This window comes from Parasteatoda tepidariorum, chromosome 1, assembly GCF_982258835.1.
Source record: "Parasteatoda tepidariorum strain Cologne lab strain chromosome 1, Ptep-v5.0, whole genome shotgun sequence".
In the NCBI taxonomy this organism is placed as follows: domain Eukaryota; kingdom Metazoa; phylum Arthropoda; class Arachnida; order Araneae; family Theridiidae; genus Parasteatoda; species Parasteatoda tepidariorum.
Genome location: NC_141755.1, coordinates 97075838 through 97095233, shown reverse-complemented (window position 1 = coordinate 97095233; position 19396 = coordinate 97075838). Strand labels below are relative to the sequence as shown.

The window sequence follows — 19396 nt, the reverse complement described above, 5'->3', positions numbered from 1 at the left end:
ATAAATTTCGAAAACCATTTACCTAATAATTAAAGGAAATTGCATTACCTGACTGGATTCCGGATATATTCTTTCGAACTAATTAAAGAATTATGTCATTTGTAGTATTATTATTAATCGATAATGAATCGATTAATGAGATGATTATAAATATTTTATTATATGTTGGATGGCAACAGCTACAGGAAAAAGATAGAACAGCAACGATGAATAAATACTTACTTACTTACTAACCTTCTGAATAAGATGTCTTGTATTAAAGCGATGAAACAACACTTCACATTATCAATTCAGTCACTAATAAATATTTTATTTTCTTCTTTTTTTTCTTCATTTTATTCATTAAAGAATTTTTTGTATAGCTTAGTAACTGAATTTTAATTTTTAAGGGTATAAATAAATAAAAAATTAAAAGTTGTGATTGGCACGTTGGTAAAGTTTTGCGAAATTTAAAAACATATTTTGAACATTAATATTAAAATTTGGTAAATATGCTCCTTATAAAAGCATTTATGAACAAAGTAGAAACCTAAAATATTCCAAAATAATTATTACTGATTTAATAATAGAAATCGAATATTCCTATAATTCTTCTAAAGTTATAAATATAAAAAATTTTTAAAAGTTGCGATTGGAGCGTTGGTAAAGTTTTGCGAAGTTTAAAAAATATTTTAAACTTTAAAATTAAAATTTGATAAATATGCTCCTTATAAAAAAATTTATGAACAAAGTAGAGACCTAAAATATTCCAAACTAATTATTACTGATTTAATAATAGAGATAGAATGTTCCTATAATTCTTATAAAGTTAGTATGGGCGATAGGGAAATGAAAATTCGATCCTTGGCTACCAGAATAATAGGTCACGGCTCCTTTAGGTACCACAATTTTGAAATATGACACTAGATGGCGGCATCAAATGCCACCATCGGAACAGAGTTTTGACGAACGAAAAATATTCTTTCATAAACAATTTTAAGGTCTTTAAGTGCATATTATACTTAATATCTACGTTGTGAACAAGAAATTTACTTAGTTAAATGATAAACTTTAACCTAATGATAAGATTGCAATAACAACTAGGTGTATGCGTTTCAAATTTACGCTAGAGGCACTGATAGTGCCTCCAGCGTAATTAGTTCTTCATATTTAGTTCTAATTTTTTCTACGTATTTAGTAGTCGCAGCTAATAACTCAATTATCATTTGTCAAGTAAAAGACGTTTCTAAAGGTTCGAATCGAAATACGTCTTTGTTTAATATATTTGTGATTTCGCTGATTACTATCATATAATCTGATAATATTTCCTCCCATGCAACCATATTCTGCCAAGTATTGCATAATAAGGAGCGGAGATAGTGACGTAACTACTGCTGCCATCTAGTGACGCACATAATTAATTTTCTAATATTAACAGTATTATAACGAAAATGGTAAAACCAAAATATTTTACACATTAAAGAAACAAATAAGGTAAAATAGAGAGTGGATTAAATAAGTTACCACAGTAAGTATTTTTCATTTTCAAAATTGAAATATTTTGCTAATTTTTTCAATTTACGTTGTAAATTTATTAAGTAAAAATTATTAATTAATTGAAAAGGAAAAACACAACTGAATCTTATCCATCTAGCTTTTAAAAAAAAGAAATATATTATGTGATTAAATACTGCAAGCCTCATATATTAGTAATGAAAATAAATAAATCGATAAAAAATAAATACATTTATCTTATATAAAATAAATATAAATAAAATAACTGTATTTAAAAATGAATTTCTGAACCTTCCATCATGGACATAAAATTTCGGAAAAAAACTTTTTCGTAATGTCAATTCAATCAATGATCATACTTAGTTAAAAGAAATCACTTAAAATATTATTGCTGAGCAGGTTTCATTGATTTAAATCACGATTTATATCAACTGCTATTTTTTTTTTTTTTCATTTACTTATTCAAAATAAATTAATGATTTAAATCACATGACTTTGTATAGCAAATCATTGGTTTAAAAACTTACAAAACATTTTATGAAGAGATTGTTTGAGTTTTTGATTGAATTTCATAGTTTTAAAATTTATAGTTAATATATTGCTGTTGATTAGTTTCAATTGGCAAAATGACATTACTATTTAATATTTAATTAATTACAACACTTTTGAAATGACATTTTAAAAATCTTAGGTTTCCTCAGAATTTAAATTAAAAATAAAGAGAAAATTTTTTAAATTTTCTTTAACTTTTTTAAATTTGGTTCATATAACATCTATAAAAAGTATAGTTATTAAATATGGATTTCGCAAAAACTATGACGATAATGAAAAACCTACCTATTCCTAGATTTAAAATTAAAATCTTCAAAACTATATTTTATTATGATAATGCAGATATATTTCTAAATCTTAAAAATATCCACCATTACAACTATATATATTATCCTAATATAGTATTAAAAAAAACTGATAAAAGACGTATTGTTATTACCCATTCTAAATAATGCAATTTTTTATAGAATATTTATTTGATTTAAGTTAGTATATGCAGAAATATATATATATATAAAATAAAATTATAGGTACATGCATTTGCATTGTATTTTAAAAATCAAACAACAAATTTAAAAATATTTTTCAACTTTGTTATTTGCATCTTAAATTTTAATTAAGATCTCATTTTAAATTTAATTAGTGCTTAAACTTCTAAAATTATTTTATTATAAAAGCCTAAGTAACAATTGCTTTTGTTTAAGAAGAAAAAGATTTAAACTATCGGGAAAAAAAAAAAAACATTTTCTCTGAACACTGACAATAATGTCTATAATAATTTAAATCCCAAATCATACAATGCTTTAAACCTCATAAACAAACCGACTGCAAAAAAAATTCAAGGAGTTTAGAAAAAAATTTATTATAGATAGATGACATGAGAAGGCTTTAACTTATAGATAAGCTATTATTTTCACTTAATGGAATAAAAATAAAATAACCCATATAATTTCAGAGAGAAAAGAAGAATTAAAATAATAAATAGAAAAAAATAAAGTTTTTTCGGAATATGAGAATATTGATCAATAAAAAATGGCGTTTAAGAATTGAAACTCCGTAGAGTTGCACTCCGTACACAAAAGAGTTGCAGTCACCAAGATGGCGGCGTGTTGCTACTTAATTTACGTATCCAGGTCATTAGACTAAACTTATCCTAACAGTCATGAGTAACTGTTACTAATTCACAGCAGTCACGAAAATAGCATAATATTCGCTAAAAACCATTACTTTATATAACGACAAAGCCTTCGTAATATAACGATTGAAAATTTATCTGACAAGACGGAAAAAAAAAAAAAAAAAACTTTTGTCACTATCGCCACCTGCATTTAGAAGTGCCAACCTACCATCTCTACTGGATCAGCCTAGGTCAAATAAACTGCAAAATTAAAATATACAGTTTCTGAAAGTTGGCAATGCTTTTACCATAAAACCATAATAAATTTTTGCAAATCTGCCCGGTTTATGATATTTGTGTGTAATTTTTTGATAAACTCTTCTTTATCTATTAAAATTGACAGTAATATTAACACCTAGTAAAAATGCTTATCAAAGTAAAGGTTAGTAAAAAAATATTTCTTCTATTCTGTCCTTCATATTTGGAATAGTTTGCCTACTCTGTGCGTTACTGATCTTAACACAAAAACAGTATGACATTTAAATAATTAATATTAAACTTTATTGTGAAAATCAATATGGCATTTAACTTTTCTAAGTATATTATTTTTATCAAATATCATTTTAAAGGTTAACGTTGTCCTGCTCCTGAATATAGTCTATTTTGAATTAGTTTGCTCTAAAAATGTTCCTTACAGTTTAAAGGTTCATATATTGGTAATCTGGATAATATATTTATTATTTATCTCCTAATTCCTTGGTATAAATTTATTACAAAATATTAATTTAGCTCTTTCTTCTCTTTATAATGCTGGTTTACTTTATAACTAGTTTGTATAACAGTATTTAAATATTTTAATTCTGGACTTCACATCTTTAAGTCTATTAATATATAAATTTAAAGGTTTTACTCAAAAGCAGAAGTGACAAGTTTCTTTTCTTCAAATCTAAGATAAAATCTTTTTAAAAAGTAAAATTTACAATAATATTAAATTATTAAAAAAACAAATAAAACATTTATATTCTAAAAAGTACTTAATTAAAATATATCTAGTTGGAAAAAAAATCTTTGCAGAGAAATATATTGGGAATATTTATGGAAATTTCCCCAATATATTTTGTTGAAATATATGGTACTACTCTTCTATTTTGGAGGGTCATAATAATATTCTGCAACTATTATTGATTCCAGGGTTGCTTAATTAGAGGGGAGATTTCCGTATCCTGTTCTGTGGCAGAATAATCGCCAGGTCCGGGCAGCGGCCTGCGGGAAGCTATAAAAAAAAAAGCCACAGAAAGGGACCAATACGAAAATTAAAACTCATATCATCCCCCAGGCAAACATCTACATGTTTTTTTTAAAAAAAAATTTGCGAATTTAAAATCTATTTGGTACCTTGGCGATTGTAATTGGCGTGGCAGATCAAGGTACTTAAATATCTCCTAATTAAATGTAACAATTTGGTGATGCTAAGGAAATTGTGGTATTAGATGTCTAAAATGCGAATAAAAATATTGGAGTGATATGTTTCTAATGGCTGTCTTGAAACTGAATAGTCCGGTATTGTTATAGTAATAAGAATTAAAATGGGTTGGCAAGTTTTTGACAAAGGTTTAAACTGTCTTGCCAATGTCAAAAAATCCTTTTTGACATTTTTTACCAAAATTTATGGTATAGAAACTGATTAGTGGCTATTATAAATATGAAGTAATTATAAATATAGGTACATTTAAAGTTACAAGTGATCAATCAGTTTCACTCTTTAATCATTTTGACATTAAACTTTTTTTTGTTGATAATTTTGGTCGAAAATCCAAAATTGTTTGTGTAGAAAATCATAATCTATTATAAATATTAAATAATTATAAACAAAAATGGGCAAAAGTGCAATTTTTTTAATTATTGAAAAAAATTACAAAGATAATCACTTTATTAAGAAATCAATGAATAAATATAATAATTCCATTGCAATCCACGTCACATTACTTTCCTTCAGTATCTGATTTAATTCCTGTTCCCCATGAAGATGAATAAAAAATATCAGAGGCTATATCCGCAACTATTGATGTAAAATACCTGGGTTTTTATAACTTGGGGTTTAAACCCTGGGCTTTATGGGTATTTTTAATAAACTCGACTCGACTTTACTCGACTCTTTAAAAAAATTCGACAAAACATCAAAGAATTCGAAACTAAATATGGTTTATTACTTAAAACATTTGGTTTAAATGAAATAGTTTTGGGGATAAATTTCTTTCAAAATTTAGTAATGAAATTTATAGTTTTATCCGATATAATAAATTTACCAACCCAAAATAAATAAGCCTGTTTTAAAACTTAGTTTCAACAAATTTAATAAATCTTAGTCTTATTCTCACAGAAGTTAACATTTAATCCAATTTTCTCATTGCATTGAAAAAAATTATTTCTTCTTGAAAAATGTTCAAACTTGAACTTAAATGGTTTAATATAATGTCTACTTTATTACTTAACACGTTACAAACATTTTTACAGTACTTTTTTAATGCAACAATGTATCATGTACTAGATATTTATAGTTATTACTTCTTCTAGAACTGTTATGTATATAATTTAAAGTTTATTTTTAAAAATTAAGGAATAGGAAAGACCAGAAATGTAAAAGAAAAAGAGAAATGAAATTATATTATTCTCAGAACTTATAATCGACAAATCATGATAATTTGCTTTCAAATGAGCAAAGAGTTATAAAAACCTTGATTTGGGGTATTTATTTAAGGCACGGGTAAATAACCATTTATAAATACTCTACTCGCTAAGTATTTACCCGACCCTTATCTATAGCCACAACTGATCAAGATTAGAGAGTTTCAAAGCGTAAAAACTCTGAAACAATATTTATTTGCAAATGTAAACAAAAAAAATCTAATTTACAAATAACAGCACTGAGAAGGTTAACATTAAAATTGTATCTAAAAACAAAGTACGATTAAAAATTTCAAATTTTTTCTAATAGTACATCTTGTAAACGACAATTTTTGAAAGAAAAAAAAACCTTCTATTTTTTTAAGCCTGATTTTGCATTCTCTTGCTTTGTATGTTTTAACCCTAGTCCAGGGGTGGCGAACCTTTTTGCACCAACGTGCCATTTTCTCTAAAAAAAAATTGCTTAATGAGGTCATAGACGTGCCGACAAATAATTTTAACTTCGTGATTATTGGGAAAATAATAATACTAAATACTATCAACTCGAAACTCTTTATGTACATTGAAAAAAATATACATTTTGCAATGTCTCAGTTATACACGCAATTCAACTTAAAGTAACATCAGTATGACTTCTGTTGTTGCAGATTAAATGACCAATAAGTTATATTAGGTTGTAAGATGTTAGTTTAAGCAGGACTGTTGATTTTTTTGCTAGTTATTTATTCTTAGTTTGCTTTTTACAGTTATTAATTGTTTTTTAGTATTAATTTTTTTATTAATAATTGTTTATTCTTTTGTTTGTTTTTTGTGAATTTAATTGTTACATATGCTTCATAGCGTAATTACATTTGTGTAATAACAATTCATAGTGTAACAACAATTGTGATCGGTGGAGTGCCCAAGATATTGTGTCGCGTGCCATTGGTTCGCCATCCCTGCCCTAGTCCGATGGAAAATGTGAAATCTAGATTCCACTGTATTTCTTTTTTTGACTAAAGTTACTTATTTCTTATTATAGTCACTAATGCTGTTTTGATTAGAGTTTTGTAATATATAACAGTGTATTGATAATACATATTTAGTTTGTTCTGTCCAGGCCAAATTTACTACCGTTTAGCGGTACCTTCTCAAATTGAACTTTAGGAAAAATGGTAGTTTCACAAAATAAATTTTCTTAAAAATTTTTTTTGTATCCCGTAAGAAACGGTAAATCCATATTTTTGTGTTGATTTTTTAATGTAATTTTTAATTTTCACAAATTATGTCTAAAATTTCTCAAAAAAAGTACCTCTCAGAAAAACCTAGACAGACCCTAATATTAGTTTTTTTATTAATAATTTAAATGAATTTTCAGACACTGTAAAGATTAAAATTTGATTCACAATTGAGTAATTGTGTGCAAGTAAAAATTCTTATTTACGTTTATTTTTTCTAACAAGGCCTAATTCAAACTATGTATTGTTGTTATTTCATTTTACTTAAAAAATTATATTTGTTTTTCTGGCATTGATATTTATCAACATTTTTTCTTTTTTTTTCATGATGCTAAATTCAGACATTGACTGGAAAGGAAGTAAGTTAAATATCATTTACTCTTTTCATTTTCTTAATGTGATTTTTATGTAAACTGATTTTGTATCTATGTCAATTATTGTTTATCCTTTAGTTGTATACCAGACAAAAATTCCTTTGTCTAAGTAGGAGTCATGGTTTTTAAATTACTAAAAAAGCATTTTTTATTTTTATTGTAGCATTTATGGATGCACCAAATTGTAGCTTTGACAAAATGTTGAGTAAATAAAGTTTCTGCCTATTAAGTAATTTAAAAAATAATTTCTTACAAATTATATATAAAGTGTTAATCTTTTTTTTTTTTTCCTTCTCTCTTAACTCTTCCTTACGTTACTTTAAAGCTATAACAAAGTAAAATTAATTTAATCATACATTTGAGTATTTTTATATTCATTAAAGTTTCATACTACTTTACTTCTATTCGAAAAGATTTTATGCTGAACCTTATGCATTTTAAAGTTTGGGATTGTGATAAAATATTTTATAATTTTAACATGGTGCTGTCATATACAAATAAATATTCAGAAGTAATTGCTAAATTATTATAATTTTTTTAAAAAAAAAAAAGTCTAGAGTAGCAGTTAATCATCCTTTACTTGTTACATTTATTTTTTTTAATTGATGTGGATAATCAGGGTTGTATCCAGGCCGAATTTACTACCGTTTAGCGGTACCTTCACAAATTCAACTTTAGGAAAAATGGTAGTTTTACAGGATACTTTTTCTTAAAATTTTATTTTTTTATCCATTAAGAAACTATAAATCCATATTTTTGTGTTGATTTTTTAATATAATTTTTAATTTTTCACAAATTATGTCTTAAATTTTCACAAAATAGGTACCTCTTAAAACAACGTAGACAGACCCCTGATAATCTTTTTAATCTGATAAAGTATAAAACAATTAAACAAATCATGCTATAGACTTAATTCTTTTAATTTTGTACCATAATAAACAACATTTTTTAAAGATTATTGAATCTAAAAATTTGAAGAAAAGTTGTCATTGGCATCATTATAAATATTTATATTTATTCAAAAGTTGAATATTTTTAAGCAATATATGATTATAAGCTGTTGTTTTTGTGATGGTGATTTCTTTGTTTAAATCAAAGTTACTGCATTAGTAAGATTTACTGTTATTTGTTTTTTATTGTTGTATTATGTATTTATCGTTTATTATACTTTAATAGAGTTATAGTTTTAATGCACTCGATATGCTACCCTTTAACTTTTTTAAGCAAAAAAAAACATAGTAAGTTGTAAAATGTGTAGATAATATGGTTGTAAAGAAAAATTGTTTATTTAATAAATTATTCCATTCCACTATCCTGTTCAGTTCTTGTGTTGACCAACTCAAGGGAAAGTTATCTCAATGTATATTTTGGTTTCTAATCTGACTTTAAAAATTTTGGTAATTTTATAAAATTAAGTTTTTATGAAATGAGATGCAACTATTTATTGCTTTTCCACTTTTATAATATTAAGTATTGAGTTATTTTATAAAAAGTTGTTGTAAAGTGTTTAATTATTTTTGTGTGTAATTTGTCATAATAAAACAATTAACATTCAAGTCTACTTCACTTAACTGCTTAAATTTAATCTTTTTTTGCTTATTCGTGATTCTGATAAACGCTTTCTATTTTCAATATATAAAAGATTTAATTTAATCACATAAAAAAGTGCAATACTATGATTTACAGTTGTTAATCAGATTGTGTTACAAATTTATTCATTACAAAAATAAATAAAAAAATTCTTTTAAAGAAATAATTTCTTTTCCAAATTGAAAGAAACAAGAAATTTTCTGTAAAGGACTGATTCATTTCATAAAAGATAAGCATGACAAAAACAGCGACACTCAACTGTATTTTAAGTCATTTGCAGCAAAAATTTATTATTTTATCTAAGTAATAATGACCAGTGATATTTATTTTCAAAATTTATTGTTGAAAATTTAAGTTTAAAAGTTTGCCTAGTTTACAATCATTATTAATATTGAGTTATGTTACATATGTTATTAAATATATATATATGTTATAGTATATGGTATTAAATATTTTACAAACTAACATTTTTCATTGCATTAATTGTATTTTATTTTATTTAGATTGAAATTGACATAGAACCTACTGATAAAGTAAGAAATTTTTTTTAAATTTTAGTTATCAACATGCATATGTATATAACACGGTGCATAGCGTTTTTAAAAAGTGCTTAAAGATGCTTATTTTCGATTTTTAAAAGCCCTTAAAGGTGGTTTTTTCCTCGGGTGTTTTTAAAAAATGCTTAATTTACCTTTTTGAAAACGATAGTTTTTTTTCTCTCTTTACCATCTTGATTTTCGCTATACATTATGCGAAAGCTTTTAACATTGTTCTTGTCAACGTTTTCACAATGCGTTTTGGCCCCGTCCGTCCATACAGGGTTTCCGCTACGGTAGCTTTTTTCGCAAAATGCGAAAAGACCCCTCAAAAATGCTAAAATTCAACGACGCATTTTTGCTAAAGGATTTTACTAAATTCCATTCAGGGCCATATAATTTTAGATGGACTGAAACAGAGGGAAAGATTCCGTAATTTGATGCACAACTTTTTAAACTGTATCATTGAAAATATTACTGATAGATTGGGAGATTTGGATAAAATCGAAATGTTCAATATATTTATACCTAGCAGGATGCCCCATAGTTCGGAAGAATTACAGCATTGGAAATCCGTTGCATTTTCAATTTGTTTTCGGAATCTCCCAGAAAATATTTTCAGTTTACAGAAACTGAATTACTTTGTGAATGGGGATTATTTAAACACATCTTAATGCAACGATGTAAAAATATGTCATTTAATGAATTACTCTTATTTTTATATACCAATGATGTGTCTGAACAGTACCCATTAATAACTTCTGTTATAGAGTATTGTGCAACAATACCAATGCACACTGTTGACTGTGAAAGGGGCTTTAGCTGCCTTAATTTGATTAAAACTAATATTCGAAACAGGTTGTTAATCAACCATGTAAACAATTTGTTAATGATTAATATTGAGGGCCCTGAAAGTGCATTTAACTTTCAAGAAGCATTTGTAAAATGGGCAAACATGAAAGAAAGGAAGATTGTTAATTATGAACCAAAATGTTTTGATAAATAATAAATGTGTTTTTTTTTTTTTTTTGTTATAGGTATTCTTTTTGATATTCTTGTACATTAAGCTATTCTTTGTCAGATAACTTACAGTACTTGTTTGATATAAAGTAATTTTATAAGCCTAATGGCATTTTAGCATTTTGCTAAAACTTTTTTTCAGATTTTAGCTTTTTTGCTAATGAATTTTTAGACTCAGCTTAAGCCCTGCGTCCATAGCGTATGAAAGCGCCAATAATTTTACATATTTGAATAAATACTTGTGATTTCGCATGGGCTAAGCTTATAGCACTCTCATGAGCAACTCTGCTGCATTTTGGCACGATATTCTCAATTTTAGGCTTCATTTTCCACTCTCTGAAATCGAACTGAAAAATCTCTCGATCTTTTTATAATAATTTTTATAGCTAATATAATCAGGAATAGAGTTCTTTGTCAGAAACTAGTTATTTTATCAAGAACATGTAAAGTGTTTAAAAATTATTTTGCATTTTGTTAATGTATATAGTGCTTGAAAATATTTTTAATATGCTTAAAAAGTACTTAAAAGGTACTTATTTTTTGTTGAATAATTTGGTTACGCACCCTTAATATGCATGTACATGGCCGGGTTGGGTGTCAAGAATGGTAAAAATTCTATTTGTGAAATCATTGTAGACGTAATAATTGCATATATTAATAAATATTTGATATTTTTTATACAATTTGCTTTAACTTATTAAAGGAAAATAATATGATATAATAGGAAAAGATTTATAACTTTCGAAGCTTCACAATTCATTGAACGACAAAAGTGGATACCTTATCCTTTAAATATGCTTTTGATAGCAATAAATTAGGTTTTTAATTAATACAATATCAAAAATAATAATAAACTTTTTTAATGAAACCAAAACTTTGTCTTCATTTTGTTTCTTGTTCAAAAGTTAACATTTTACTTATCACAATATTTTTTTTTTAAAATTGTGACATAATTTGAACAAATAGGTTTTAGATAGGGCAGTTTAACCTTGGATTAATCCATTCTAACCTTGCCAAATGCTTTAGTCATAACAGTATTTATCATAACAGTAATATTTTTAATGGTTTTAATTTTAAGAATTTAATAGGTACTCCTTACACAAAACCATAATGTCTGTATGATAATAATTATTTTTAATCAGAAATTTACTATTTTTGTAAGGTAATATGCAGTATAAAAATTTTATCATTATGTAAAATGTTCAGTTTGAAAAAGCATCTTCTAAGACTACTAAATAAGGATTCAGTTTCTATTTCTCTTCTTAAATAAATGAAATCGCAACATTCTTTCCTATTGCTATACATATCTAATTTATATGTAGTTGTTGTGAATTTTCTATAAAATATCATGTTTTGAATTTGAACTATGAATGATAAAAGAAAAATTTTCCTGTGCCCTAACATTTTATATTTTAATGAAGGTTGAAAGGATTAAAGAGAGAGTTGAAGAGAAAGAAGGTATTCCTCCTGCTCAACAAAGGCTGATTTTTAGTGGCAAACAAATGTAAATTTTATTTTATTTATTTCTCTAAAATTAATATGCAAATGCTATATTCTCTTAGTTTTTGTTCCCTCTTTTTTGTATTATTTAATAAACTGTTTAATAAATAAGTAAAAAAAAAATTAATTCAATAAGCATACTATCTCAGACATCTGCTCTAAAAACTTCAAATTATTTGAGAAATCTGAGAAGTATTAGCCAAACTTCAAAATCCTTAGCCAAAAGAAAAGGCAAATCTTAACAATTTCTTATGATTGATTTTTTAACGTGCGGGGGTTAGTAAGTTGGGAAAGGATGATGAAGCAGTGAATGAGAGAGATTATTAAAGATGTAGGTGTTTTATAGTCTTTGTGGAAAAGAAATAGTAATTGGTTGGGTTTCTTGGGTTGATTACTTCTTAAACTGGAGTAGTAATATACGAATAAACCTTAGGCAACATAGTTAGATATTATAGACACAGGCTGTGCACGGATACATTGGTGATGATTCTCCAATTTTACAGATACTTTTTTAATATTTATTACTTGAAAAAAATTTGTGTGATATTGCATGATCCGGCAATGAACACGATAATCTGTATTTTACGGAAGTTTGTCTCATGCTTATATAATTTCTCTTGTTACTGAACTTAATTATAATTGGTTAATCGATGCATCTAATGGAAATTACTGTAATCTAATGAAGAATACAGGATTTGTTCAGAAGAATCCCCCTCCCCCCAGGATTAAAGGGACTGTAAAGTTTTTTCTTCTGTAAAAAAAAATCATTCGTCAAAACACAATTTTTTCACCGAATTTACGATTTCATCACATCTGGCAAAGTGACAAATGCTTAGCACAGGCCCTGCATCTGATAATGTCTGAAATTATATTCTTAAGTTGTTTTTAAAATTTTGAACAATTTTGATTGACACACTCTTTATAAGCATCAAACTTTCTTATTTTTACATTCATCATCGCTGATGATACTTATAGCTACAAAATCCCTGATATTTGTTCCGTTTTCACTGCTTTTGGCATTGCAGCTGATTTCTTCACGCTCCGAATGAAAGTATTTAATATACTCCGAAAGTATATATATGCTATATCTTATGCTTCATTAATCATTTATTAATCACACTTCACAAGAAAGGATTTGATATTTCATTTTGCTGGATACAGAGTCATGTCGGTATACCAGGGAATAAGTTGGCTGATTCTGCAGCACGATCTGCAACTACTGAATTTACAATATTGGTACCATTCTCAGACATTAAACTACATGTTCGGCAACTCATCTCGTCTCTTTGGCAACAGCATTGGGAACTTCAAACTCAAAATAATCTTTATAACATCAAACCATATGTAGACCCATTACCTGTATTGCGTCTACGTAATGCAGATGTAAAGCTAAATCGCCTCAGACTCGGCCACACTCTACTCACGCATATTCACCTGTTGTTTGGAGAATCTCCTCCCAGATGCGACTCTTGTAATGTTTTACTTACGGTTCATCACATTTTAACCATTTGTCCTTGTTTTAACCAACATCGTCTTACCTTTTTTAATAGCACTATGTTATGTATGAGGGATTTGTTAGATGAAATTCATCATCCTAACATTTTCGCATTTCTGCCAGCTATTGGTATTTTATATTGTATATAACTTACTGTTTTATCTGATTTTATTCACTCTTATTTCTTACCCATGTACCGTTTTACTTTTACTGTGTATTTTATAGAATTACACTATTTATCGATTTTTATGAACTTTTAAAAATATGTGTCTTGAGATAAACAATTTTATTAGTTTCATTTATTTTATGACCATGAAATTATTGTGTGCAATTTACCATTAGATCTGACTCAACAAATTGTTTGGCGCAGCATGTCCTCCTTGGATCTTGTGCCATAAAACTTCCACATTCAATCAATCAATCTTCTTATTTTTACACATTTTTTATAAAACATACAATATGCAATAAATATAATTAAAATTTCTGAAATGTTATTTATTAATTTGTATGTTTAAAAAAACAGTTATGAGCAATATTTCATTATACAGTTATGATTCAAATATCAGGAATCTAGGTGATAAATATCCTCCCAGGTAACTGGTTTTTTTTTTCTATTTTCTGGAGGACTAAAGAATAACAATTGTTAATCATTTATAAAGTTCATTTTTTATGCTAGATAATAATTAAGAAAAAGAGCACTAAAACACATTTCCTAATCCAAATGAGGATGGGATATTTGACTTTGTGCTAGGAATGAATAAAGCACGATAAAAGAATTGAGCTAGCAATAAATACATCACAAATAAAGTTACAACACTGCACCTTTATTTGAGCTTTACTAATTTTTTTAAAATTTATTCTTATTTCATAAGGTTAATTTTACTAAAAGAAATTATTTCTAACCCTAAAATTATCTATAATCCCCTGCATAATTAAGCAGAGATGCCCACCTTTAAAATTTTTTAACTGTTTTATTCTTTACCTTGCCAAAGTTATCATCAATATGCTTTGATAATTTGTAGATAATTTCTCACTCCAGTAGTCTAATGCCTTACTGTAGTAAAATGGTTGTTATTTAGCATTCTGGTTTATTTGTTTTGATACAAAAGTAAACTCTCATAAAAGGAGAATAAGTGGAAGGAGTAAAATTAATATGTTGTAACTGAAATGGGTAAAACATGTTATATACACAAATAGTACACTGGAAAATCGGAACCATGTTTAAAAAGTAATAAGTTAGCTGTTTAATTGATTCCCTGTTATTTTACTAAACATGAGTTATTGTGTCAGTGACTTAAATTAACCTGTAATTCTATATTTAAAGATACTTTATTTTGATAAATTAGATATGCATAGCTGCTAATTAAAATTGAGATGAAAAAAGCTAGCCATTTTTTATTTGTATAATATAATTAGAATAAATATGATCAAATATAGTAATTTTTTTTTTTTGTAGGAGTGATGACAAAACAGCAGCAGACTATAAAGTCACTGGTGGTTCTGTTTTACATTTAGTTTTAGCCCTAAGAGGAGGACACATATGTGTGCAAAACTATATCTAGTTACCATGGATTATGCTTAATAAATTATTCTGGAACTTGCCTTTTGTTTGCCCCTCTTTCATGCTCAGTTTTGCATTGTCAGTATCTGAAGCTGAATTCAAGCAATTGGCTTTTTATGTTAATTTGTTTTGTCATTTCCTCGTGAAATTTCCATGTATGTTTGTTATAACTTTCTTAATATAATGTAATAAATTGAAAATGTTTAATTTTATTGTTGAATCAATTCATTTTATTTGTTATACATTTCTTTGTCATACTTTCTTTTCTTTCTATGTTTTTAGACTCACACTTATATCAAAATGCTTTAGTAGCCTGTAGAAATAACTCCCAACAGTAACTGCACGTGGTGCGTAGCTTTTTTAAAAAGTGCTTATTTTCGTTTTTTGAAAGCCCTTAAAGGTGCTTTTTCATGAGGTGTTTTTAAAAAGTGCTTAATTTTTCCTTTTCAATTTTTTTTTCTTCACCATGTCGATTTTTGCTGCATATTATGCAAAAGCTTGGTTTTCACATTGTTCTATTCAACGTTTTCACAATTCATTCAACCCCAATCCATTTTGGCGTAACGTATGATAGCACAAATCATGTTGCATGTTTGATTAAATACATGGGAGTCTGCATGTACGTCTACTGAGCTGGATTCGGTGTGATTATTGCACTCTCATGGGCAACTCTGCGGCATTTTGCAAGATGATTCTCCATTTCAGGCTTCATTATCCACCGTCTGATATTGAACCGAAAAACCTCTTCATCTTTTTATAATGGCTAATATAATCAAGAAAAGACTTCTTTGTCAGAAACTGGTTATTTTATCATGATTATGTAAAGTCTTTAAAAATTATTTTGCATTTTGTTAATGTATATAATGCTTAAAAATAGTTGAGTGAATACTTAAAAATATAATACAGTCGAACCTGCCTATCTCGAATCTCGCGGGAAAGGGAAAAAAATTTGAGATAGAGAGGTTTCGAGATATACAGGTAAGTTTAAAAAATGAAATTCGAGCAGCAATGTTTAATTAAAAGAAACTTTAAATCATTTATGTTGTAAAGAATTTAATTATGATTACATATTTATTACATCTAATAAAAGTTTTTAACGGTCATACGCACCTCATAGGTAGTCTTTTAATGATTTCTGACGTCGGATTTTCTTTGATTCGATAATTTTTCGAATGTTGGAGAGAGCAGCGAACCCCTCGTGTCCAACGTTTTCTTGACATTCAAGAAAGTTTGTTAAACGTTCCACAGCTTTTTCAGCTTCCTTTACTGTCACTTTCGGTGTTTCTATATGCTCTTCGTCTACTTCATTTTCGTCTTCGGAAATGCATCTGACATTATCGACAATTTCCGAATCTGTCAAAGTTCCACATGTGGCCAAGGAGTCATCTACTTGCAAAAATTCTTCAAAGGAAATGTTCACTTTTAATCCAGATTTTATTGCATTCCAATCTTGTGAATTTATTTCGATCATTTCTTCATCAGGGATATAAGTTTCCTCAGCTTCCTTTTCGGAAATTTCAGTCTCTTCTTCAATAATCCCCATCTCTTCTTCACGCTCATTCTTAAACCCAGCTTTTTTAAAACCATTTTGAATGGTCTTCTGTGTTACATTTCTCCATGCGTGGTCTGTCATTCTGATAGAATCCAGTACATTTATCTTGGGAAGGGTACTTCCTTCATCAATTGCATCTACGAGTTTGCGGATCAACTGTTTTCTGTAGTTAACTTTAAAACTTCTGATTACTCCCTGATCCATAGGTTGAAGCTTTGAGGTGGTGTTTGCGGGAAAATACTTAACACAAACATTTTTCAGTTCAGGCAGATTGTTATGAGCACTACAGTTGTCTATAAAAAGAATAATTTTTCTTTTTTTTAACCGCATGGATTTGTCTAAGGACTTTAACCAATTTCCAAAGATTTCACTCGTCATCCAAGATTTTTTATTTGCTTTGTATGGAAAAGGGAAGGATTTTACTTTAGAAAAGCATCTAGGCTTTTCTGAGCGTCCGATCATGAGAGGAGGAAGTTTCTCTGTGCCTGCTTCATTTGCAGCTAAGAGCAATGTCAAACGAGCTTTACTTTGTTTTCCTCCCCTGCATGCTTCATCTTTAAACATAGCAGTTTTGTCTGGCAAACATTGATAAAACAGTCCTGTCTCGTCAGCATTGAAAATATTTTTTGGCTCATAGCCTTTCACTAAATCAGGAATGTTTTTAATCCAATCTTCGCATACACTTTCCGGAACAGAGGCACTTTCACCACAAAGTTTTCGAAAAATAATACCGTGCCTATTTTTAAAACTTTCTAGCCATCCGTTACTGCCTTTAAAATTATCTTCATGGCCAAGCTCTTTAGCAAAATCCTCAGCTTTTTGTTGCATTATTTGTCCACTGATAGGAATACCGCTGCTCCTGCATTGTGTAAACCATTTTAAAACACATTCATCCACGTCCGGAAAAGTGCATTTTCGGCTTTTTTTCGCATTCTTGTTGCTGCTATGAAATTTTTGCTCCACAGCTTCTCGATTCTTAATAATTGTAGAAAGAGTGCTTGCTGGTAAACCGAACTTCACCGCAACTTCGTTTTTTTTCATTAATGGATTTCCGTCCAAGAATGTTAAAATTTTCATTTTTTCTTCAATGGAGAGAACATTCAATTTACGTTTAACCCCTGCCATACTTAATCAAAATTCAATTGAACAATGTTTTAAAAAAGACTGAGACGCTCAAACCAACGACCTCCTAAAAAAATTCTACTGATAAAATGAAATTCTCTTTGTGTTGTTCTTATCCATGTGTGGAAACTGATGCCTAGTGGTGACGCCCCCCTCAACAATCAACTTTTCATTGTCCGAATACACTCAATTGGTTGGAGAGTGTGACGATAGTAACCGGAAATTCCAAGAAACGACCCCCCAATCTGCTCATTCTTACTTCCCATGGGGCTAGGGAATTTTTCGGTTCTTCTAATGTAGCTTGTTTGAACAAGTTCTGCTGTCCAGGCATCGGTTACGATGATGTACATTCTTTTTCAAAATTCGAGAAACACAGGTTTTGAAAGAAATTTTTTCGAGATAAACTTGGAAAAATACATTAAAATTAAATCATTAATGTCGGGAAACTAAGAAATTTCGAGAAATACAGGTTTTCGAGATAAGCAGGTTCGAGATAAACAGGTTCAACTGTAATACTTAAAAATATTTAAAAGGTGCTTATTTTTTGTTAAAAGATTTGGCTGTGCACCCTGCCAGATTTCTCAAAACTTTTCTCTCGGAAATAGCTTACAGTACGATAAAAAAAATTTATATATTGATCTCAAACTATTATGAGTTGATTAGTGTTTCATTTATAAAATTATGCTGAGACTTAAAATTTTCTGTTCTATACATAATTCAAAAGTTGAAAACAGATTATATTATTCCTCTGCAATAAATTTTACCTTCGTTATTCTTCGAACAATAGAAAATTATATCTTTTTTATTTTGTTGTTTACCCTTTTTAAAAGCACTCTGTTATACAGTTCTAAAAAAACGTCATGATTTTCGCTTTGGGTCATACTAAGCGCCTGGTAATTAAGCCGTAACTAACCGATATACATACAAATTTCAAATTATTTTGTGTTCCTCAATGATCCTGCTATGTTTAGCAGTATTGTCCTGAGCATTTGGTTCTCTCTTTTACAAACTTGGCACTTTTTAACCTCAAATAGATTAATTTTGAACCATGGATCAGAAAAACAGGAGTACTGTTTTTATTTGAAATAAAAAAAGGACAACAAAAACCTAAAAGTAATGAAATCTTGTACAAAGCTAAGGATGTAAGCACTTACCTATGAAATCGACATTTTGCACCTCTTTATAAGTAAAAATTGATAATTTCAAAACGAACAAAAAACTAGTAAAGTGACCAACTACATCAAATAATAAATTGGAATTAAAGATATGTCCAAGAAAGAAAGAAAAAGAAGTTCCGCAGCTAGTTACACTGTCTTCCCGAAGGTCTTTCAATAATGCAGCCTAGGTTATGGTTGGTGGAGGAGTTAACACCTCCTCCTAGGCAGTACCGTCTTTATGCATGGGCACACCCGGGCAGTCCCGGAGTGTCCCCCAGGCACTCAGGGGGCCCTTGAGAATCTTACTTTTTATAAATTGTATTTAAAAAAAACTAAGACTAAACAAAATTACCTTATATATTTTTTAAAATAAATATGTTATATTGTATAAAGTGTGTATTTTGTTTTTCTTTCTACAAATAGT

General features: G+C 28.1%; 1 protein-coding gene across 1 annotated transcript; it reads left to right on the top strand.

The window, feature by feature from the left end:
- Positions 1-3380: 3380 nt before the first annotated feature.
- Positions 3381-15353, top strand: Nedd8 (Nedd8 ubiquitin like modifier). Its single transcript, XM_087169340.1, has 5 exons — positions 3381-3605; positions 7407-7424; positions 9533-9562; positions 12007-12089; positions 15037-15353. The coding sequence occupies exons 1-5, from the start codon at positions 3588-3590 to the stop codon at positions 15140-15142; spliced, it is 255 nt and encodes an 84-aa protein (XP_087025466.1). The 5' UTR covers positions 3381-3587; the 3' UTR covers positions 15143-15353.
- Positions 15354-19396: the final 4043 nt, after the last annotated feature.

What these genes read in the sequence shown, in the direction of transcription:
- Nedd8 (XM_087169340.1), top strand. An exon ending in ACATAGAACCTACTGATAAA is followed by an intron (nt 9,563 to 12,006) that starts GTAAGAAATTTT and finishes ATTTTAATGAAG; the next exon opens with GTTGAAAGGATTAAAGAGAG. An exon ending in ATTTTTAGTGGCAAACAAAT is followed by an intron (nt 12,090 to 15,036) that starts GTAAATTTTATT and finishes TTTTTTTTGTAG; the next exon opens with GAGTGATGACAAAACAGCAG.